Consider the following 23718-nt stretch of genomic DNA (forward strand, 5'->3'; position numbering starts at 1 on the left):
TAAACAACAATAGGAGGAAGAGCCAGAAAACAAATTGTGAAAACATTTAAAAATATATGTAATTAAGCAAATTGGTTACATTAAAATGAACAAACATCCCCTAGACACTAGTAATTGTAAAGCTCCATTTTACCCTCTGTACCCATCTTTTTCATTACTGTGATTTTTGGCTTTCACTAGTTAGCCTACAAATATAAAGGAAATCAGTAGGGGGCAGCAGAACACCACCACCGCTGCGTCACTGAGCGTCAAGAGGAAGAAAAACAAAGGAAGCGGTATGTATAAACTGAAAGAGTAAAATGTTCGGACTCTTTGGGAAAAACAAACCTGTAAAAATTCGAGGCTACGGTGGGGACAGAAAATACGGAGTTGCCGCGAAAAATGTGAAAGAGCTGATTAAAAAGGGCTGTACGCTGTTACAGGTGAGCCGTGTGTTTTGTAGGCTAAGAACAACTTTCGTTCGCTGTCGGTTCCGCTTTTTCTGAACCTGTGAGGATGAGGAAGGCAAGAAAAACATTGAAAAGCGAAACAAAGTTATTCAGGCAAAACAAGATATTTTATCACTTAACGAACGAGTTAAATAGAGTGACGCGGTGCAAAAAAAGGAGCTCTAAAGCTGTGATATATTTGAAGTTATGTTTGGTATGTGAACTACTTTCAGATTAAATTAGTTTAGATTCAGAAAGTGGATTCCGAGAGTCTGACAACTTAGTTAAACAACCAAATAAAAACAAAAATCTTTCATGTCACTTAATTTAATATTCAGTGGACAGCAGAGATTGACGCAATTATTATTTTTATGATACAGTGTATCACAAAAGTGAGTACACCCCTCACATTCCTGCAGATATTTAAGTATATGTTTTCATGGAACAATGACACTTTGACACAATGAAAAGTAGTCTATGTGCAGCTTATATAACAGTGTAAATTTATTCTTCCCTCAAAATAACTCAAGATACAGCCATTAATGTCTGAACCACCGGCAACAAAAGTGAGTACACCCCTTAGTGAAAGTTCCTGAAGTGTCAATATTTTGTGTGGCCACAATTATTTACCAGAACTACCTTAACTCTCCTGGGCATGGAGTTTACCAGAGCTTCACAGGTTGCCACTGGAATGTTTTTCCACTCCTCCATGATAACATCACGGAGCTGGCGGATATTCGAGACTTGGTGCTCCTCCACGTTACGCTTGACGACGCCCCAAAGATGTTCTATTGGGTTTAGGTCTGGAGACATGCTTGGCCAGTCCATCACCTTTACCCTCAGCCTCTTCAATAAAGCAGTGGTCGTCTTAGAGGTGTGTTTGAGGTCTTTATCATGCTGGAACACTGCCATGCGACCCAGTTTCCAGAGGGAGGGGATCATGCTCTGCTTCAGTATTTCACTGTACATATTGGGGTTCATGTGTCCCTCAATGTAATGTAACTCCCCAACACCTGCTGCACTCATGCTGCCCCAGACCATGGCATTCCCACCACCATGCCTGACTGTAGGCATCACACACTTATCTTTGTACTCCTCGCCTGATTGCCGCCACACATGCTTGAGACCAACTGGACCAAACAATCTTGGTCTCATCAGACCATAGGACGTGGTTCCAGTAATCCCTGTCCTTTGTCGACATGTCTTCAGCAAACTCTTCAATCTCTGCAGCAATGCTGACAGCACTCCTGCACCTATCTTTCAAAGACAGCATTTGGATGTGATGCTGAGCACGTGCACTCAGCTTCTTTGGATGACCAGTCTGTTCTGAGTGGACCCTGCTCTTTTAAAACGCTGGATGATCTTGGCCACTGTGCTCAGTCTCAGGGTTTTGGCAATCCTCTTGTAGCCTTAGCCATCTTCACGTAGCGCAACAATTAGTCTTTTAAGGTCCTCAGAGAGTTCTTTGCCATGAGGTGCCATGTTGGAACATTCAGTGACCAGTATGAGAGAGCTGTACTACAGAATTAAACACACCTGCTCCCTATGCACACCTGAGACCTAGTAACACTAACGAGTCACATGACATTTTGGAGGGAAAATGACAAGCGCTCAATTTGGACGTAGTCACTAGGGGTGTACTCACTTTTGTTGCCGGTGGTTCAGACAATAATGGCTGTATCTTGAGTTATTTTGAGGGAAGAATAAATTTACACCGTTATATAAGCTGCACATAGACTACTTTTCATTGTGTCAAAGTGTCATTTTGTCAGTGTTATCCCATGAAAACATATACTTAAATATCTGCAGGAATGTGAGGGGTGTACTCACTTTTGTGATACACCGTACACAGATTGGCCTGCGTATAATAAACACACCTGAATCAGATTGCTGAATTGCTGTGTGGGGGTTGGGGCGGCGGGAGGCCGACGCGGTGCACGAGCGGAGCGCGAAACTTCGGTCTGAAAACGCTGGTCTACTTAGAACCCCACAGTGGTAGAAATTATTTACTTTTGGAAGTGGCAGTAAAAGGCATAAACTGGTATGTGAATGGTTCAGAATGGATACACAGGAGGACAATATGGACTTTGATGAATGGACGCCAGTAAGTAGAGGGAGAGGACGCGGAAGAAGGGAAAATGTTAGACAGCCAAAGGAGTAAAAGAGAGCTGGAAGAAAACAGTTCTGAAGAAGAGAGAGTAGTTAGGAGGAAAATCGGAATGGAAGAATGTAAAATAATATTAAAGTTAAAAAATGAAGAAGAAAAAGAGAACCTGAGTCCTATTTCACCATCTAGAGAAATAAAAAAAAAGATAGGAGATGTTGAAATGGTGAAGGTATTGAGAGATGGAAATATACTGGTGTTGTGTAAAACCGAAGAACAAAGAAGAAAGGCTTTACAAATTGAAAACATTTGCAAGAAAACGGTGACAGAGAGGAAGATTATAGGAGAAGATAAAATCATTCGGGGGGTAATTTATGGCATTCCTCTGGAGGAAGATATAGACAAGTTAAAAAAAAGCATTGTTGGTGCAAAGATAAAAAATCTCAAAAGACTGACAAAAAATGTAAATGGAGAAAGAGTAGGAAGCCTGTCAATTTTAATAGATTTTGAAGAAACAGTGTTGCCACAAAATGTCAAAATAGGATATCTGAGTTTTCCTGTGAGGCCTTTCATTCCTCCACCACTAAGATGTTTTAAATGTCAGAGATATGGTCATATAGCAGCTGTCTGTAAAGGAAAACAAAGATGTCCAAAATGGGGAGAAGATCACAGAATTGAAGATTGTGGGGAAGAAGTGCAGGAAAAATGTTGCAATTGTGGATCAACATAGTTACATTCAGGGGATGTGAGGTAAGGAAGAAAGCAAAAGAAATCCAACAAATTAAAATGACTAAAAACATAAGCTATGCTGAAGCAGTCAAAAATGTACAGAAAGAAAGAACAAGGGATGAAGGTCAAGTTAGGATTCCAGATTATCAACAAAGAAAAGTAGAATCAGAGGAAAATGTTACAATGTCTGTGGAAAAACTGATATTATTCATAACTGCACTGAACAGGCTAAACACAAAACAGAAAACATTAAAATAATAGTCAGAGGAGCAGAAAAGTTCTTAGGGTTTAAAGAAGGATCTTGGGAAAACATTAATAAAAAGTTGGAAACAGATGGGAGGCAAGGAGGAACCCCAGCTGATAGAAATATATGATAATATTACAGTGGAATGCAAGAAGTTTAATTGCTAATGGACAGGAATTTAAATGGTATGTAGATGGAATTGATGGAAAACCAGAAATTATATGTATACAGGAGACGTGGTTAAAGCCAAACCTAGATTTTGTGTTTAAAGGGTATAATAGTATCAGAAGAGATAGACAAGAAGGAAGTGGAGGAGGATGTGGAATATTTATAAAAGAAGGAATACAATATCAGATATTAGGAAAAGGTAAAAATTTAGAATACATAGTAGTTGAAATTTACAATAAAAAAGAAAAATGTAAGATAATAAATTTTTATAATCCATGTAAAATATTATCATTTGAGTTGATGGATGAATTAATGGGGTACTTAGAAGGAAAAGTAATCTGGTGTGGAGATTTTAATGCTAACAGCACATTATGGGGAAAATGTAATGATAAAAATGGACAGGTTATTGAAGAAATAATGGAAATAAAAAATTTGGTATGTATAAATGATGGAAGAGGAACAAGAATTAATGTAAAAACAGAGTCTGTGATTGATTTAACAATAGTATCAAATTGTTTAGCCAATAACTGTGAGTGGGACATTGACAAAGATACAACAGTAGGCAGTGATCATTACCCCATTAAAATCATAACAGGAATATTAATAAATAACAGGAATACAGGATAATATAAAAGATGGAATTTTAATAAAGCTGATTGGGAAAAATTTAAATATTTAAGTCAAAAGAAATTGGAAGAAATAGATGAGTCAATTGATATAAATAGTTTAAATATAAATATCTGTAAAAAAAATCTTACAGGCTGCAGAAGAGTCAATAAAAAAAGGAGGAAGACAGAACAATAAAATAATTGTGCCATGGTGGACAAAAGATTGTAGTGAAGTAATAAAACTAAGAAATAAAGCATTTAAAATGTTAAAAAGTAACCCAATTTATCAGAATCTAATTGAGTACAAAAGAAAGCAGGCAAAGGTAAGAAAGATCATTAAACATACAAAAAGAGAATATTGGAGAAACTTTTGTAATACCGTAGGAAGAGAAACAAAAATTGATCAAATTTGGAAAACGATTAAAAGAATGAAGGGTATTAGAAAAGAATATGGATATCCTATATTAAAAATAGATAATACAACTATAGCGGAAGATAAAGAAAAAGCAGAAATATTAGCTAAAACATTTAGTAAAATTCATAGTTCAAATAATATTAGTGAAGAGGGAAAGAAAGGTAGGGAAATCACAAAGATGAAATATAAAGAATTAATGCAAAATAATGTAGATACAAATAAATTAATAAATGAACCATTTACAAAAGGAGAGTTGAACTTTGTAACCAGGAAAACAAAAAATACTTCACCTGGAAAAGATCAAATTTACTCTACAATGATAGAACATCTTAATGACAAAGCAAAAGAAAAAATATTAGAATTATACAATAAAGTTTGGGAGGAGGGAGAGCTGCCACAGAGCTGGAAGGAAGCAATAATTATTCCAATAGCTAAACCAGGAAAAGATAAAACAAAACCAGAAAATTATAGACCAATCGCATTAACATCAAATATTTGTAAAATAATGGAAAAAATGATTAATAATAGATTAACATATTATTTAAATATTAATAGATATATATCTAGAAATCAAAATGGGTTTAGAAAAGGGAGAAACACAAATGACTGCATTATGTGTAGAATATGAAATTAGGAGAGCACAAATAAACAAAGAAAATGTAGTAGCTGTATTTTTCGACATTGAAAAAGCTTATGACATGATGTGGGTTGAAGGATTATTAATTAAATTAAATAAAATAGGTATTACTGGAAAAATGTTTAACTGGATTAAAGATTTTTTATCAAATAGAACAATACAAGTAAAAATTGGTCAAGAATTGTCAGGAAAATATATAATAGATAATGGTACTCCTCAAGGAAGTATTATAAGTCCGTTATTGTTTTCTATAATGATAAATGATGTATTTAAAAATATTGGTAAGGACGTCGGTTGCTCACTATTTGCAGATGATGGAGCTATATGGAAAAGGGGTCGTAATATCAAACTTATTGAAAAGAAAATACAGGATGAGATTATTAGAATAGAACAATGGGCAAATCAATGGGGATTTAAATTCTCAGTGGAAAAAACAAAAGTAATGGTGTTTACACAGAAAAGGAAAAGAGAAAATATAAAACTAAAATTATACAATCAAGTTTTAGAACAAGTAAAAAATATAAAATTTTTAGGTATATGGTTTGATGAAAAAATTATATGGAAAGTACATATAGAAAGAATCATAGATAAATGAAAAAAAATATCAAACATTATGAGATGTATGGCTGGTATTGATTGGGGAGCAGATCGAACATCATTAAAAAGAATTTATACAGGATTAATTAGATCAAATATTGATTATGGAAGTATAATTTATGGATCAGCAGCAAACACTCACCTTATAAAATTAGACAATATACAACATCAAGCTTTAAGAATTTGTACAGGAGCAATCAGAACCAGTCCAATAGCAGAACTCCAGGTAGAGATGGGAGAGATGCCATTAGATAAAAGAAGGAAACGGCAATAAATTACTGGATAAACTTACAAAGCAATAATCCAGATCATCCCACACATGATATTTTAAAACCATGCTGGGAAAAAGAAAAGAAACAAGTTAAGAGGTTTGGTTGGATTATCAATAATATAGCAGAAGAATTTCAAATATATGGAAAACAAATAAGTTCAATGTTGCCACCGTGGCTATTACCAGAAGCAGTGGTGGATATGGCATTGATGGAAAAGAAAAAGGATAAGAAATATAGATTAGATTCAAATATAATACAGGAATATATAAACAATTACTATCATCATGTCCAGATTTACACAGATACATCAAAAACAGATGAAAAAATAGGAGTAGCATTTGTAATACCAGAATTTAAAATAAAAGTAGGAAAAAGAATTACAGATGGATTATCAGTATGTTCAGGAGAATTATTAGCAATATTGTTAGCAGTTCAGTGGGTGGAGGATATAAAACCATTAAAAACAATCATTTGTTCAGACTCAAGTTCAGCATTATTAAGTTTAAAACATAATCATTCAGAGGGTAGACCAGACATTTTGTTGGAAATAAAACATACTTTATTTAGAATTCAAAGGATGGGATTAATATTAGTGTTTTTATGGGTACCAGCACATGTAGGAGTTGGAGGGAATGAGAAGGCAGAAAGGATAGCAAAGAAGGCAACACAAAACATTAGCTTTATAATTAATATTAGAAGGTCAGAGGCGAGAAATATAATTAAACAGAGAATCAGGAAAGAGTGGCAAAAAAGGTGGGATGAAGAAAGGAAAGGAAGATGGTTTTAGAGAATCAACAAGGTAGTAGGAGGAGTAAGAACTGGAAGAAGGAGCAGAAAAGAGGAAAGGTCAATTACAAGATTAATACTTGGACATACAGGACTTAATTCTACATTGTTTAAAATAAAGAAACATAATACAGTATAATGTGATCATTGTGGAGAGGAGGAAACAATAGAACATGTAATATTGAAGTGTCAGAAATATGAACAAGAAAGAACAATTTTAAGGAGAGAATTTGTAGGTATTAAAGAAAATTTTATTTTGATAGATACTTTGCAAAGAAGTTTAGGTAGCAAACATATTCAAATTATAGTTAGATTTTTCAAAAAAAACTAAATTAATAAATAGAACTTGATTGTTGTAATAGTAAATAAGATTTAAAACCATGAAGAACCACACTCCATATCAGTCGGTGGCGGTAATGCACATCATAAAGTTATTTGTCAACTGCCAAAAAACAACACAGAAGAAGAAGAAGAAGATTGCTGAATTAGGCGGATTTTGACACCCCTGATCCTGAGTCCTCATATAGGGCTGCAACTCACGATTGTTTGGATAATTAATTAATCGGTCGATTATTTTTTTTCCATTAATCGATTATTAATAGGATAACAAGGTGCTTAATAAGAAATTTATTTTATTTTATTTTTTTACATTACAGAATTTCAAGCAGGTTGAGCTAAAACTATCCCACTTGAGTTCTGGATAGAGCATATTTACAGACAAATAAGATTTTTCATTGTAAATTTAAAATCTATATATGTATACAGTACAGACCAAAGGTTTGGACACACATTCTCATTCAAAGAGTTGTCTTTATTTACATGACTATGAATATTGTAGCTTCACACTGAAGGCATCAAAACTATGAATTAACACATGTGGAATTATATACTGAACAAAAAAGTGTGAAACAACTGAAAATATGTCTTATATTCTAGGTTCTTCAAAGTAGCCACCTTTTGCTTTGATTACTGCTCTGCACACTCTTGGCATTCTGTTGATGAGCTTCAAGAGGTAGTCACCTGAAATGGTTTTCACTTCACAGGTGTGTCCCGTCAGGTTTAATAAGTGGGATTTCAAGCCTTATAAATGGGGTTGGGACCATCAGTTGTGTTGTGCAGGAGGTGGATACAGTACACAGCTGATAGTCCTACTGAATAGACTGTTAGAATTTGTATTATGGCAAGAAAAAAGCAGCTAAGTAAATAAAAACGAGTGGCCATCATTACTTTAAGAAATGAAGGTCAGTCAGTCCGAACAATTGGGAAAACTTTGAAAGTGTCCCCAAGTGCAGTCGCAAAAACCATCAAGCGCTACAAAGAAACTGGCTCACATAAGGACCGCCCCAGGAAAGGAAGACCAAGAGTCACCTCTGCTGCGGACGATAAGTTCATCTGAGTCACCAGCCTCAGAAATCACAGGTTAACAGCAGCTCAGATTAGAGAACAGGTCAATGCCACACAGAGTTCTAGCAGCAGACACATCTCTAGAACAACTGTTAAGAGGAGACTGTGTGAATCAGGCCTTCATGGTAAAATAGCTGCTAGGAAACCACTGCTGAGGACAGGCAACAAGCAGAAGAGACTTGTTTGGGCTAAAGAACACAAGGAATGGACATTAGACCAGTAGAAATCTGTGCTTTGGTCTGATGAGTCCAAGTTTGAGATCTTTGGTTCCAACCACCGTGTCTTTGTGCGGTGCAGAAGAGGTGAACGGATGGACTCTACATGCCTGGTTCCCACCGTGAAGCATGGAGGAGGAGGTGTGATGGTGTGGGGGTACTTTGCTGGTGACACTGTTGGGGATTTATTCAAAATTGAAGGCATACTGAACCAGCATGGCTACCACAGCATCTTGCAGCGTCATGCTATTCCATCCGGTTTGTATTTAGTTGGACCATCATTTATTTTTCAACAGGACAATGACCCCAAACACACCTCCAGGCTCTGTAAGGGCTATTTGACCAAGAAGGAGAGTGACGGGGTGCTGCGCCAGATGACCTGGTCTCCACAGTCACCGGACCTGAACCCAATCGAGATGGTTTGGGGTGAGCTGGACCGCAGAGTGAAGGCAAAAGGGCCAACAAGTGCTAAGCATCTCTGGGAACTCCTTCAAGACTGTTGGAAAACCATTTCAGGTGACTACCTCTTGAAGCTCATCAACAGAATGTCAAGAGTGTGAGGAGCAGTAATCAAAGCAAAAGGTGGCTACTTTGAAGAACCTAGAATATAAGACATATTTTCAGTTGTTTCACACTTTTTTGTTCAATATATAATTCCACATGTGTTAATTCATAGTTTTGATGCCTTCAGTGTGAAGCTACAATATTCATAGTCATGAAAGTAAAGAAAACTCTTTAAATGAGAAGGTGTGTCCAAACCTTTGGTCTATATTTTGTACAGTTTTGGCCTAATTGCTGCTCTGAGTGGGTTGTTCTTTCAGTAGATGGCATGTCTGTATATTCCAGTTCAATATTCAATTACAAAATTAGTTGAGGGTAATTTCAATAATCTATTAATCCAATGAATGGTTTCAGCCCTACTCATATTCTCCCTTCTCCTCACATCACCCCATGATGTAGGTGTGGGGGTTAGATTAGAGTAGATTAGATTACTCCATATTCAGATCTATATCTTTAACAAAATGAAGTCTTCTGGCACGTCTTCCAAACAGTTGACACAAAACGTCCTTCAGTTACATTTATTTTAAAGGGATTGTTTGGGTTGCCAATAATTTTCCTTCCTAATTTTGTTTAAAACCATTAGTTATCAAAATGGGATTTTCTTCCTACAAAATAATTGTAAATATGTTGAAGGTTTCCAATTATGCTTCTTAAATAAAAATAATTATTTATTTTAAGGTTTTTTACTAGTTTTTAACTAGGGGTGGGGGGGGGGCAACAGATCAGTCTGCATTTGTACGTATTTCTGTATATAACCTTTTTCTTTTATTTTTTTTGCTATGTAACTAAATTGTCACCTTCAACACAAACACCCAAAGATAGATTGTCTAAAACTGAGCTATCCTAAATTATCTGATAACTGTCACGTCTGTACGAAACTATCAGAATAGAACAGCTCTGTTTGTTGCTTTTTTTACATCACTAATTCACTTTTTCAGTGATTATGTTACTGGATTAAATTGACTATTTGGTTTATTTGGCTCTTTCCGCATCGTTTCCAGTAAATCTTTATCCAGGGAAGTTGTCTGCATCTGTCTGTCTGTCATACATAAACTGAAAGCAGACCCACAAACAAGTTTTCAAGTTTATTTCTGTATTTGCAAAGTTTTAGGCCTGTGGGGATAGACATCTGATCTGACCTATTTATGTGTAATTGTTGAGCTTAAATTACGTGAAGTTACCATGTAATATGTTCTCCACCTATTCCAGGTACCACTTTCTGGTGCACGTGTTTGTTTATATGAAGATGGGACGATAGTGACGCAGGAGTTCTTTCCAACCCTGCCAGATAACAGCGAGCTGGTTCTTCTATCAAAGGCACAGACATGGAGTGGAGGTACGTGAAATAAAAATATACTTGTCCTTCAATTCAGCCAAAATACCTTTGTCATGTTATTGCTATAAGCCGTTCACCTTTTCTTGCAGTTCTGTGTGACATTGGTCAGTTGCTGAGCACAGATCGCCACGCTGACGCTCTCGTTGAAGCAGCGAAAGGTCTTCTTTCTGATGAGAAATCTTTCAAGAAGCGTAAAGTCCTGATTGACCTGCTGCAGAACCTGGAGGACACATCTGATCTGGAGAGCAGGGATGAGGACGCAGACTGGTTCAATGGTACTGTCCAACCTAGTACAACTATCCTATGCTTGTTCAACTACTACAAACATGCAGGGGTCTGTCAGGACTCTGGGGGAAATTACAGGTCCTTCTCAAAATATTAGCATATTGTGATAAAGTTAATTATTTTCCATAATGTCATGATGAAAATTTAACATTCATATATTTTAGATTCTTTGCACACTAACTGAAATATTTCAGGTCTTTTATTGTCTTAATACGGATGATTTTGGCATACAGCTCATGAAAACCCAAAATTCCTATCTCACAAAATTAGCATATCATTAAAAGGGTCTCTAAACGAGCTATGAACCTAATCATCTGAATCAACGAGTTAACTCTAAACACCTACAAAAGATTCCTGAGGCCTTTAAAACTCCCAGCCTGGTTCATCACTCAAAACCCCAATCATGGGTAAGACTGCCGACCTGACTGCTGTCCAGAAGGCCACTATTGACACCCTCAAGCTAGAGGGTAAGACACAGAAAGAAATTTCTGAACGAATAGGCTGTTCCCAGAGTGCTGTATCAAGGCACCTCAGTGGGAAGTCTGTGGGAAGGAAAAAGTGTGGCAGAAAACGCTGCACAACGAGAAGAGGTGACCGGACCCTGAGGAAGATTGTGGAGAAGGGCCGATTTCAGACCTTGGGGGACCTGCGGAAGCAGTGGACTGAATCTGGAGTAGAAACATCCAGAGTCACCGTGCACAGGCGTGTGCAGGAAATGGGCTACAGGTGCCGCATTCCCCAGGTCAAGCCACTTTTGAACCAGAAACAGCGGCAGAAGCGCCTGACCTGGGCTACAGAGAAGCAGCACTGGACTGTTGCTCAGTGGTCCAAAGTACTTTTTTCGGATGAAAGCAAATTCTGCATGTCATTCAGAAATCAAGGTGCCAGAGTCTGGTGGAAGACTGGGGAGAAGGAAATGCCAAAATGCCAGAAGTCCAGTGTCAAGTACCCACAGTCAGTGATGGTCTGGGGTGCCGTGTCAGCTGCTGGTGTTGGTCCACTGTGTTTTATCAAGGGCAGGGTCAATGCAGCTAGCTATCAGGAGATTTTGGAGCACTTCATGCTTCCATCTGCTGAAAAGCTTTATGGAGATGAAGATTTCATTTTTCAGCACGACCTGGCGCCTGCTCACAGTGCCAAAACCACTGGTAAATGGTTTACTGACCATGGTATCACTGTGCTCAATTGGCCTGCCAACTCTCCTGACCTGAACCCCATAGAGAATCTGTGGGATATTGTGAAGAGAACATTGAGAGACTCAAGACCCAACACTCTGGATGAGCTAAAGGCCGCTATCGAAGCATCCTGGGCCTCCATAAGACCTCAGCAGTGCCACAGGCTGATTGCCTCCATGCCACGCCGCATTGAAGCAGTCATTTCTGCCAAGGGATTCCCGACCAAGTATTGAGTGCATAACTGTACATGATTATTTGAAGGTTGACGTTTTTTGTATTAAAAACACTTTTCTTTTATTGGTCGGATGAAATATGCTAATTTTGTGAGATAGGAATTTTGGGTTTTCATGAGCTGTATGCCAAAATCATCCGTATGAAGACAATAAAAGACCTGAAATATTTCAGTTAGTGTGCAATGAATCTAAAATATATGAATGTTAAATTTTCATCATTACATTATGGAAAATAATGAACTTTATCACAATATGCTAATATTCTGAGAAGGACCTGTATTTAAACACACACACATACTGATTATAAGCAAACAAATCATGGATCAAGATGTTTACCATTTAAACCCAAAGAGCCTTTTCAATCCTTGTGCATCAACTTGTGTTTTATGGCTTCCCCCAACCATTAACCACAAGGGACGGATAGGTTTTGTGTCGTCATTCATATTTTCTGCAAAATGTCCAGAAAAATTTAAATTCTGCTAGGGTATGCAAACTGTATGACCTTCATGGCCATGAAGAGTGCACGTAAACATCTAACCAAGATTGAACAGCCGTAAAGCACAAGCTCCTAAACTGAATATATTACCAGGTGTTTAAAGACTTTGGATGAGACATAATACTGTGCTTGGAAGCTGTGAACGAATAAAAGCAGCCGTCATCGGATCTCACCATGCTTGGCTCAGAATGATTTAACTGTTGTGGCCACATTTCTAGATACAGAGCAATTATCATGTTAAATTTAAACTGCACTGGGTTTTTTTTTTAGCTAATTTTAACACTTGATTTTTTGTTCTGTAGAAAGGCCAAACCTTAATGATTTCAACTGTTGATTATATCTCCATGTATACATTTTCTATGAAAGACTGTCTCCACAAAGCAGTATGAAACTGAACAATCCCTTGAATTTTTCTGACGGTTTGGTCCTCTTCCAGGTGTTGATGCTCGATTCAAAACAAAGTCAGCCTACATGAAGTACAACTGTGAAAGCAGAATACGAGGCTACATGAAAGAGGTAAATCTCCAAGGCCTGCAGAGACTCAGCGTCATGTTTCTCTACACGAATCTGTCGATATGTTTGAAGGTTTTGATTTGTTTGTAACTGTTTTCAGGTGGGTGACGCAACAAGAAGCATACAGAAAGCTAAAGTGAGGGCAGAGTTTTTAAAGACATCAAAGTGCCTGGTTGAGATGCTGAAAAATGACAAATACAACGGGAAATACTTTGACAGGACTGAAAACGAGTATGGTCGCCTCTGCACTAGAGAAGGATGGTTTACCTGTCAGGTACGGCAGAAAGATCACTGCAATGCCCTGTATATTGGCAGCAAAAACACATAGGGAGCAGTACAACCGTCTGTTCCCAGCTGATGACTTAAATGGGCTCTTTACTATTCTTTTGAGAGAACTGAAGCTGCTTTAGTCCATCTTCACACCCCCTATCTTTGGCCTTCACAGGGATCGTTTGATCAGAAATTGTGCCAGTCGCTCCATTCAATCAACCCGTACGGCAGCAGAGAAAGCAGGATCGTCTTCGGCACTTGGAATCTCGATCACAGGTAGGAGACTTCCAGCGGCTGACGTATTCAAAGTAGAGAATCACGTTTTCTGTTTTTTATTTGCAGGATTGAGAAGAAGAGGACTATCATACCCTCTCTGCTGGAGGCTCTGCAGAATCATAAGACCACAGACATAAACTTGATATACTTCTACCAAATGCTGTTCACCAGGGAGAACCTGAAGTTGGTCCACATCGCTTGCCACAAAAAGGGAGCTCACAACCTGTTGTGTGACACCCGTAAGATGTTCAGGACTGGCAAAAATGCAAAACAAGATACCACTGTGAAGAAAAAGCGCCTCATCTAAATGGATTTTTTTTTATTTTATTTTTCTCATCTGTTTTTATTAGCTGTCAGATTCTATTGAACACAATGAAACAGTTTCAAATCATGAAAACATTTTATTGTATTATGTGGCACAGCAATGTCAAATATATGGATGGATTAAGAAGATTGCCCAGAAGAGATATTCAATCAGTCAGAGTTACATGATATGTTCATTCTTTTTACATAAATAAGGCAGTAAAACATACAGTATTTGTCTGAGTGGTCAGATCAATCAGTTATATACAAAACGACCTGTAGCTATACTTCTAGTGCAATTAGTTAACCTGCTTCGGTTATATTTCTCAATCAAGTTTGTTCAACTAATTACCTTAAACTGCAGATTCTTGGGCAGAAAAATCACAACTTTGTCATCTTAGATTTTTTGCAAGTCTAAACAGCAGGAATATTATAAAGAATAATTAGCTGCACTGGTGTGTGTGTGTGTATATATATATATTGATATACATATAGATGATACATTTCAAAGCTGCCAAAAGTTTTAATGGGTGGATTTTAGACACTTGGTGAAAATGGCTGGAATATGACATTCATCACAATGAGCTTATAATAACAGACCTGCTCTTTGGGTGTTCATCTTTCCTCATAACGTTTAGGTAGTTTGACTTAAGGTAATATTTTTTGTCAATGTGCTTTAATTTGTAGGAAACTTTCTTGAGTCTATAGATATTTGTAAAAATATAAGCACCCTTGAAATGTTTTAGGTTAAATTCAGCAATATTTGGCGTCTGAGACTGAATGTTAAACCTCTGTATGATACGATACAGCAGTCCCGTGTTAATCTTTAACCTGATCCTGAAATGATGTCACAGTGTACAGTTATGTACACAAGCTGTCTGTGGAAAGTTAAAAGATAAGATTTCTCCCCTGGTTTGGACTATATTACTAAGTGCTGTTAGAATTATTCCAATCATGGGTAAACAATTCTGTATATGAACATACACAGCCAGGAACAGACATATCATTTAGAGCACCTTAATATTGATACTTGACATCAGCACATCAATACTCAGGTCATAAACAGATGCATCAAAAAATGTCCCGAATCAACAGATTTTAAATCTGACCTGTGACCAGATAGTTGAAAACTCAAAAATCCCATCTTTTTCCCTCCCATCAGTGAATGCAACAAAAGGCCATGCTAACAATAACACTCTTCAGGATGGGAGTCATTACTGAAGAAGGAAACCTCAGCGTTTGCAATTTTTAGTCTCGTTAAGATGTTTAAAAATAGTCAGAGGAAGGAAGGTCAGTAAAATGTATTTTCTGAATGCTGTTTATTATAGTTCTGGAAGAGAAATCTGAATTGGCAACAATCTGTATCACCAGGTCAGGGCTCCACAATAACAGGAAATCTGCAACAATATTCGAGACCTCTGAAAAAGGTAGTCTACAACTGAGGACTGATCTATTTGAGTATACATTAATCTATACACAGTTTAAAATGCACTTGTGTGTTGGCTTGTAGATTAAGTTTCTTTTAGTGCATGTTGGCATGTGAGAAAACAGCAGAAAGTCTTTACGGTATCAGACCAGATGCCATCAGTGAAGACGCAGCTAGAAACACCACTAATTTGAGCACTATTTGATTGTGACAGCCAGTACCACTATACCTCCTTCATTATTCTCACATCAGTGATGGTGGGGAGACTTGGACAGATAAAGAGAACTGACTGAATGCAGGTAGTTTGTGGTTGCTTCTTCCAGAGTGCTGGGATGATGATGTTCTGTTCTAACTAGCTGGTCACCAAGTGCCAGCTTCATCATCTCGCTGAAGGCTGCCGTGGCTCATCTCTTCGCCATCGCTGTCTTCCTGTGCGTAGTAATGCCGGCTCCTCTCCTTCCTGCGAGCGCTGGGAGAAGTAGCGGGTGATCTCTGAGGAAAGTCCTGCAGGAACAGAGATTTATGTAGCATATAACAGTTTTAGCTCAACACACCTGTCCTTATGACACTGCATCAGTGCAGGTCACACCAGTACACAAATCTGTTATGTCATCAGGAATACAGTGTTTGAGTCACAGCGGAGTTTGTGACTGATTTTAGAGAAGGTTGCTGATGTGAACCTTTAAAGATTTAACGATACCGCTTCTGTTCCATGTAAAACTTCTTTCATTAATGTTTCATCTTTTTAAATCTTTATTCTGTTTTATTAATGAACTTGTAATGATTTCACTCTACATAAATAGACACCCCAGCATCCACCAGGGCCCATTTCAGAAAGCAGGGTTAGTGAGGGCTCAGAGTAAATTCTGGGGTAAGTATGTGCATACCCCGAGTTTTTGGTAGCAGGGTTTATTGAACTAATCCTGGGTTTGGTCTACGTTTTTGCTGAGATCTGCCACAGGGAAAGTGTCAGAAGTGGCATGATCTTTTCTGCATGAGCTTAGAGATGTTGGATCGCAAATACTCTGCAGAAATCTCTGTCAGGAGAGGGTGATCAGACCGCGATTAGATGTCTTATCATTTTCTGGATGAATATATTTTCAAGCGCTACCGTTTTTTACCACAGTCATTTAATGTCAATAATATTCTCAGCGCTCGTTTTGTTTGTATAACAGGTGATGCAGAAAATCCTTCAAAAGGCATCTGTATGTCGTCCTGTCAGGAATGTTATCGTTGCACTTTCACTGTTACTGTACAGCAGAGGTGTCCATGACAACGATCACAAACACAACACTGCAAACTAAAATATGTTTAATTGACAGGTGCAAAGGTGGCTTTTCCCTTTATAATAAATAAACACGTCTAGGTCCAGAAGAATCGATTAAAACAGGAATCTGCTCACAATGTACAGTACAGAAATGTGGCTCTGCAATATCTACAGGCCAGAGGTCTCTGTGTTATTTAACTGTCATCAGGTGTGATAATCTGTCATACTATGACAGATTCAACTGGAATAAACAGGGGAAAAAATTCTAATTTCAGGCCTACCTTAAATGGATCAATAAAAAGTCACTTCTTTAATTTGCTTAATACATTCAGCAAAATTTTATTTAACTTTATCTATTTAAGCTCTGGCTTATGACTCCTTTTCCCTTCTAGGTTCAACAAGAATCAAGGCCTTCACCAAGTTTTCTTTCCAATAATCTCCATACCAGTTGTTGGCAAAGGTTTTAGATAAATTCTAAAATCCCTACTTTTTTAAAGCCAAATCTTTTCAAATATTTGTTTAAATGTAAAATGAGCCACTAGTGGTTAACAAGAATATTTAGTCTTCAATTGCCTAAAGAAACTATAAAAAGCCAGTTTTGAAGGGAAAACTGTATCAGGTGTTTCATGGAAAGCCTGAATTTCTGGCTTTAATTTCTTCCAACAGGGAGTTTATTGTTTTGGGTCAAGGGCTTTGTAGTTTTGTCAAAGCAGCAATTCCTCAGCCAGAACAACACAACAAGGAATGAAAGAATATCTCAAAGTTATGTATTTCTCCAAAAATAATTAAAACAAATGGATGGAACAAGAATTGAATGAACAAATGGACACATTTAAGACCTAAAAAAAGGCAATTTGAGAGTTATGTATATCATATCTAGAGCATTTCAGGACTATTTAAGGACTTTTGTTTTTAATTATTATTAATGAATAATAAGATTTGGGACTTTTTAAGGCTTTGTAAGCCCCTACAGGAACTGTGTAAGCACAAAAACAAACTGATACTCAATGATTATGTGCATCACTACAAAGTGGTGATAGCAACAGAGGAAACGTGTTGGTACAAACTGACGAAGGGGCAAACTGACCTGGAGCCGTTCATGTTGCACTTAAGGCTTTCTGACTTGGAATAAAAACATCTGTCAACAATATAAACACCTTGATTCAGCCTTAGTAAGGCTTAGGAAGACCACAACACCTCACCTGTACAATGTCCAGGTTTCCGAAGAACTGCTCCACAGGAAGGATTTGATTACTGTCGTCATCTGGGAATACGATTCTACTGTTGTTTTCAGATTCCATACATTCAGAAGCCTGTTCCTCCAAGACGCTGTTAGCTTTGCAGCTGCTGACCTCCTGCTCTGACTTCAGCTCGTTTTCTTTCCCCTCCTGACCTTCGAGCTCTGGTGAACCTGAACACCTCCTCCTGTCAGCTGCCTCGTGGCATTCACAGCTGATACGAGACAGTTTATCTGAGGATTTTGAGGACTTCAGTGCTGAACTTTCATCTGTTGAGTGCAACTTCTGACTTTTACGATTTTTCTTCCCTGAATCAGAAAGCTGTAGTAAAAGATACAGAGAGATCGGCACAAACTAGTCAGAAACAGTCTGGTTTAGCAGGACATCCAAGAAATCAGTCTTAACATAATTTTACTTTTCTCAAATAAAAAAAAAAAAAAAACAATCGGGTCAAAAGACGTGCAAAACAAACCTTTCTGGAGACTCTGACCTCAGAGCTGCTCTTCCTCTTTCTGGACTTCAGGTTATCAAGTTGGCCAGGCATCTGAAGAACCAACAAAACACAAGTTGTTTAATTCCCAGTGACCATTTCAACATAGCGACTACGAAGTTAAAGGGTTTGGCTTCAGTCTACCGAGATGCCACTGTTGTAGATCCCTGAGAGCTGCAGCTATTCAGCACATTTTCACAAAGCCTCCCTGGCAGTGTAGATTACCTTCAGATTAATAGGCATTTTCCCCCCAACTTGACTGTCTTTAAATTGATCTTAAGGAATATGTTACTCTACTGCAATTACTGATGCATCAGGTTAGGGTCAAACACTGGTTTTGCCACTGGATTATAAGTGGCTTACAAAAGCAGCCAGCTATATGTGATGGATAGTGGTTTCTCAGCATCTACTGTCAACATCTGCAAAACGCAAACTGTTTTAGTCACATTTCTTCTCTGTCAGCAAGCCCAAATCAGTAAACATTGAGGGTTAGACCTGATTCCAGCCCTCAAGATTTCTCTCCGAGTGTGTGTATGTTTTTAGATGACTCTGGTTCCTCTGAGATAAAAACAAAGTAAACAGAACGTAGGGCTAGTTAGAAGAACCACTGCTACTAAGGTGGAGCCTTTGAATGCTCCAATTGTTAAAAATTGTACTTTTCGTGATTTGCATAAGATGAGCAAAAATCTTCGTCCAAATCAAAGAAATAAAAGGCATACTTTCAATCCCCCTGGTATTGTTGCTACAGGATGCTTTGTGGAAAAAAACTAACTGGAGAGTTTATAGCAGAGGTTCTCAAACCTTCTAACCCACAAGACAGCGGAGGAATGCAGCTGGGAATGCAGGAACTAGCTACTAATGGTTTGGTTTCTGAAGATGATCTTAAGAACAAAGACTTGATGATTCATGACTTCCAGTGAGGGTCATACCCAAACTGTGGGAGCTACTGGTATATGGAAATAATTTCCTGCTCAAACACTTGTGCTGAATCCCATTTCACCTCTAGCCCCTAATTTGTAGCCTTCAGCCCAAGCTTTCTTAGGTCTGGGGCAATGTTTTTCAACCCTGGTCCTCAAGGCACACTGCCCTGCAGGTTTTAAATGTTTATCTAACACACCTCAGACGATTGCAGTTCAGCAAAACCCTGTTAATCAACCATCAATTGAAACCAGACAAAAACAATTACACCGTGACCGTTTAAAGGAGGTGGTCTCGGTATGGTTTCAAACCAACTCTAGAGTGAGTCGTTTGTGATGTGAACTTGAGCCGACACACAGCTACCAGGAGAATGCTGCACGTTTGAGCCGAAGCCAGATATATGTTGCATTGTGGGATGCGATAAACAAACTAATAAACAAAGACTGCATTTTTTTCATAAAGCTGCATGAAAGTTTCAAGATGATTTCTCAAAATCATTCAGCATCACTTCTCAGATCATTTTTCCTGAAATAGTACCCAGAAACACACTGATATGATCTGTTTTCTACTAGGTCGGAACATGACTCCTTCCTGTATTTTATTTGGTTCTCCCGCTCCAAATACATCTGACCAACAAACAGACTACAGGTCCTTCTCAAAATATTAGCATATTGTGATAAAGTTCATTATTTTCCATAATGTAATGATGAAAATTTAACATTCATATATTTTAGATTCATTGCACACTAACTGAAATATTTCAGGTCTTTTATTGTCTTAATACGGATGATTTTGGCATACAGCTCATGAAAACCCAAAATTCCTATCTCACAAAATTAGCATATCATTAAAAGGGTCTCTAAACGAGCTATGAACCTAATCATCTGAATCAACGAGTTAACTCTAAACACCTGCAAAAGATTCCTGAGGCCTTTAAAACTCCCAGCCTGGTTCATCACTCAAAACCCCAATCATGGGTAAGACTGCCGACCTGACTGCTGTCCAGAAGGCCACTATTGACACCCTCAAGCAAGAGGGTAAGACACAGAAAGAAATTTCTGAACAAATAGGCTGATCCCAGAGTGCTGTATCAAGGCACCTCAGTGGGAAGTCTGTGGGAAGGAAAAAGTGTGGCAGAAAACGCTGCACAACGAGAAGAGGTGACCGGACCCTGAGGAAGATTGTGGAGAAGGGCCGATTCCAGACCTTGGGGGACCTGTGGAAGCAGTGGACTGAGTCTGGAGTAGAAACATCCAGAGCCACCGTGCACAGGCATGTGCAGGAAATGGGCTACAGGTGCCGCATTCCCCAGACCTGGGCTACAGAGAAGCAGCACTGGACTGTTGCTCAGTGGTCCAAAGTACTTTTTTCGGGTGAAAGCAAATTCTGCATGTCATTCAGAAATCAAGGTGCCAGAGTCTGGAGGAAGACTGGGGAGAAGGAAATGCCAAAATGCCAGAAGTCCAGTGTCAAGTACCCACAGTCAGTGATGGTCTGGGGTGCCGTGTCAGCTGCTGGTGTTGGTCCACTGTGTTTTATCAAGGGCAGGGTCAATGCAGCTAGCTATCAGGAGATTTTGGAGCACTTCATGCTTCCATCTGCTGAAAAGCTTTATGGAGATGAAGATTTCATTTTTCAGCACGACCTGGCACCTGCTCACAGTGCCAAAACCACTGGTAAATGGTTTACTGACCATGGTATCACTGTGCTCAATTGGCCTGCCAACTCTCCTGACCTGAACCCCATAGAGAATCTGTGGGATATTGTGAAGAGAACGTTGAGAGACTCAAGACCCAACACTCTGGATGAGCTAAAGGCCGCTATCGAAGCATCCTGGGCCTCCATAAGACCTCAGCAGTGCCACAGGCTGATTGCCTCCATGCCACGCCGCATTGAAGCAGTCATTTCTGCAAAAGGATTCCCGACCAAGTATTGAGTGCATAACTGTACATGATTATTTGAAGGTTGACGTTTTTTGTATTAAAAACACTTTTATTTTATTGGTCGGATGAAATATGCTAATTTTGTGAGATAGGAATTTTGGGTTTTCATGAGCTGTATGCCAAAATCATCTGTATTAAGACAATAAAAGACCTGAAATATTTCAGTTAGTGTGCAATGAATCTAAAATATATGAATGTTAAATTTTCATCATGACATTATGGAAAATAATGAACTTTATCACAATATGCTAATATTTTGAGAAGGACCTGTACATGTTCTAGCATGGTTTGAGTCACAGTTTTTGGTCCGCTTGGAGTTTTTCCCGTGGGAAAATAAACTGAACCACAGGAAAACGTTACAAGTTACCAAACTCAACAACTGATTGGGACCAAAGTAAACCAACTATGGGTGTGAAAATGCCCTTAGATTAGTCAGAGGCACACTAGGAAACGAAGGGAAAGGAGCTGGGCTTGCAAATACACTCACATACCTAAATATTATTCAGGTAATCATTCATTTTTAAAGCCCCATAACAATAAGTCAATGTCCAGTTTGAAGTATTCCAATACATTTTTTAAGCCTATTAATTGCCGAAAATCAGCGTAAAAAATCTGAATAAGTATTTTTATAAGATTTAGAATATTTTGCCATCATAGCTGTTTGATATGCGAGTTCTTTTCAAAAAGCCAAAAATAGGAAAGAAATGGCAAAGTCTTTGTTTAAAATATACTATTACAACTGCTGAATACATTACCAGAAAAAAAAAACACTACTATGTCTAGTTTTTGTACATCATGATGTATTATGATCATAAATAACTTAAAAATTAAATTAATTAAATATTAAATGTTAGCTCACCTAGTACGGTTGTAGTCATTCTGATCATCAGTACACTACATGGTTGAAGTATATCTAAAGTCTTTTATTTTGGAAAACCTGTATACCATGTTTCATTAGGATCTTAGCGGCACTTGGCCAAAAATCTAAATACACTATAAATTCCATATATTTAGTTTTGAAAAGCATATTTAGTATATTCTTTTTTGTTCTTCCCTAAGTCACATACATATTGGGAAACAATGAGAACGGGGGGCTTCTTCAGAGCGTCCTAGTTTACTAACTATGGGATATGTTCACCTCCACAGGAATAACTGTAGGAAACGGGGTTCAGTTTTGGTTTTTGTATGGTCAGGTTTTAGTTCACTTTTCCCACGACATCATCACTATTTTTAGATAACACAAACTATGAGACAGATATACAGAAACTGTGGGATATTTTATCTGGAGCATTTTTTAAAGAAACAGAACTGTACAATCAAACCTCTAGCCGGATATTTCCACATCCAGAGCTCTAGTTCTCCTGTGAATACCGAATATTTTTTCCATCGAGACGTGTTTGTCTAGCATTCGCCAACAATGTTATCAGGCAGCGCATTCTGTCACCAGTCTTTACTCCAAGAACATATCGGTTTATAAATCCCAAGTCTTAATGGTGTTAATTTAACAACAACGCGTCTAAAAACAGCTCTAAGCCTTAAGGCTACAGGGTTGATAACACGGTCGGTTAGCTACACTCTTACCTTATGCATGGTTCGCCGCCGGCGTTATTGCGGTTCCAAATATCTAGCTCGTTGTTAGCTTTGAGGCTAAATGGCAGCTTTTAGCCAATACCGGGCTGTGGAAAATTGACGAACTATGCCACCGACGACGTCTCTGCTTGTCTGTCCGCGTCTGAACCGCCGCCTTCACCGTGTATTTCCTGCTGCCAGGTTCAAGCTGAGGTCACTGCGTCCCTGTACTGTCACTGTAGCGTACTCCCTGGCTGCGTTCAGATTCTTCCCTCGTTCACTACGAAGTACACTACGTAGGGTTTGATAGCTTTTTTCTTTAATTTGAGTCGAGAAGTTGCAGACATATCACGAAAATGTCAACTTAACCCGCATTCAGAACCGCTGTTAAGCCTAAAAACTAAGTGTGTTCTTAGGTACGTTATAAGACGAAATAAAGATGAGGTACGAGGTAACATGTTGGAACGCAGCGTCTGTTTTTTGTAGACGTAGTGGACGAAAACTAACGTAAAACTTAACGTTACCAACTAGGACTTTACTCTGAGGGGTCGAGCGGCATACTACGTAAAAATATTACATTTATTAGTAAATACTAAATTGCTGTTAGGGTTGTTTTTTTCTGAAATGTTATAACTAAAACGGATGTTTTAAATGCGCATTGGCTGATTATAAAACCATCCTCGTTGTTTAAAATAATTAAAACCATACTAACTTTAGCTTTTAAACGTAAAGTCCATGAGAGTCTATCTTTTTATTCCTGACTAACACTAGTACAGAGTGAGGCCGACGTCACGAGAGGCGCCAGAAAGAAC

General features: G+C 38.2%; 2 protein-coding genes across 2 annotated transcripts; one reads left to right on the forward strand and one right to left on the reverse strand.

The window, feature by feature from the left end:
- The first annotated feature begins 281 nt into the window (after positions 1-281).
- Positions 282-14507, forward strand: dffb (DNA fragmentation factor, beta polypeptide (caspase-activated DNase)). Its single transcript, XM_047376496.1, has 7 exons — positions 282-422; positions 10378-10504; positions 10594-10779; positions 13130-13209; positions 13307-13480; positions 13652-13752; positions 13819-14507. Exons 1-7 carry the CDS (start codon positions 300-302, stop codon positions 14057-14059), a joined length of 1032 nt encoding a protein of 343 aa, XP_047232452.1. The 5' UTR covers positions 282-299; the 3' UTR covers positions 14060-14507.
- A 710-nt stretch (positions 14508-15217) lies between these two features.
- Positions 15218-23183, reverse strand: c1h1orf174 (chromosome 1 C1orf174 homolog). The gene is made up of 4 exons (XM_047376508.1): positions 22919-23183; positions 18459-18530; positions 17951-18307; positions 15218-15985 (listed from the first exon to the last, which is right to left on the reverse strand). Exons 1-4 carry the CDS (start codon positions 22925-22927, stop codon positions 15842-15844), a joined length of 582 nt encoding a protein of 193 aa, XP_047232464.1. The 5' UTR covers positions 22928-23183; the 3' UTR covers positions 15218-15841.
- Between the last annotated feature and the right edge of the window lie 535 nt (positions 23184-23718).

The sequence above is a fragment of the Girardinichthys multiradiatus genome, chromosome 1 (genome assembly GCF_021462225.1).
Source record: "Girardinichthys multiradiatus isolate DD_20200921_A chromosome 1, DD_fGirMul_XY1, whole genome shotgun sequence".
NCBI lineage: Eukaryota > Metazoa > Chordata > Actinopteri > Cyprinodontiformes > Goodeidae > Girardinichthys > Girardinichthys multiradiatus.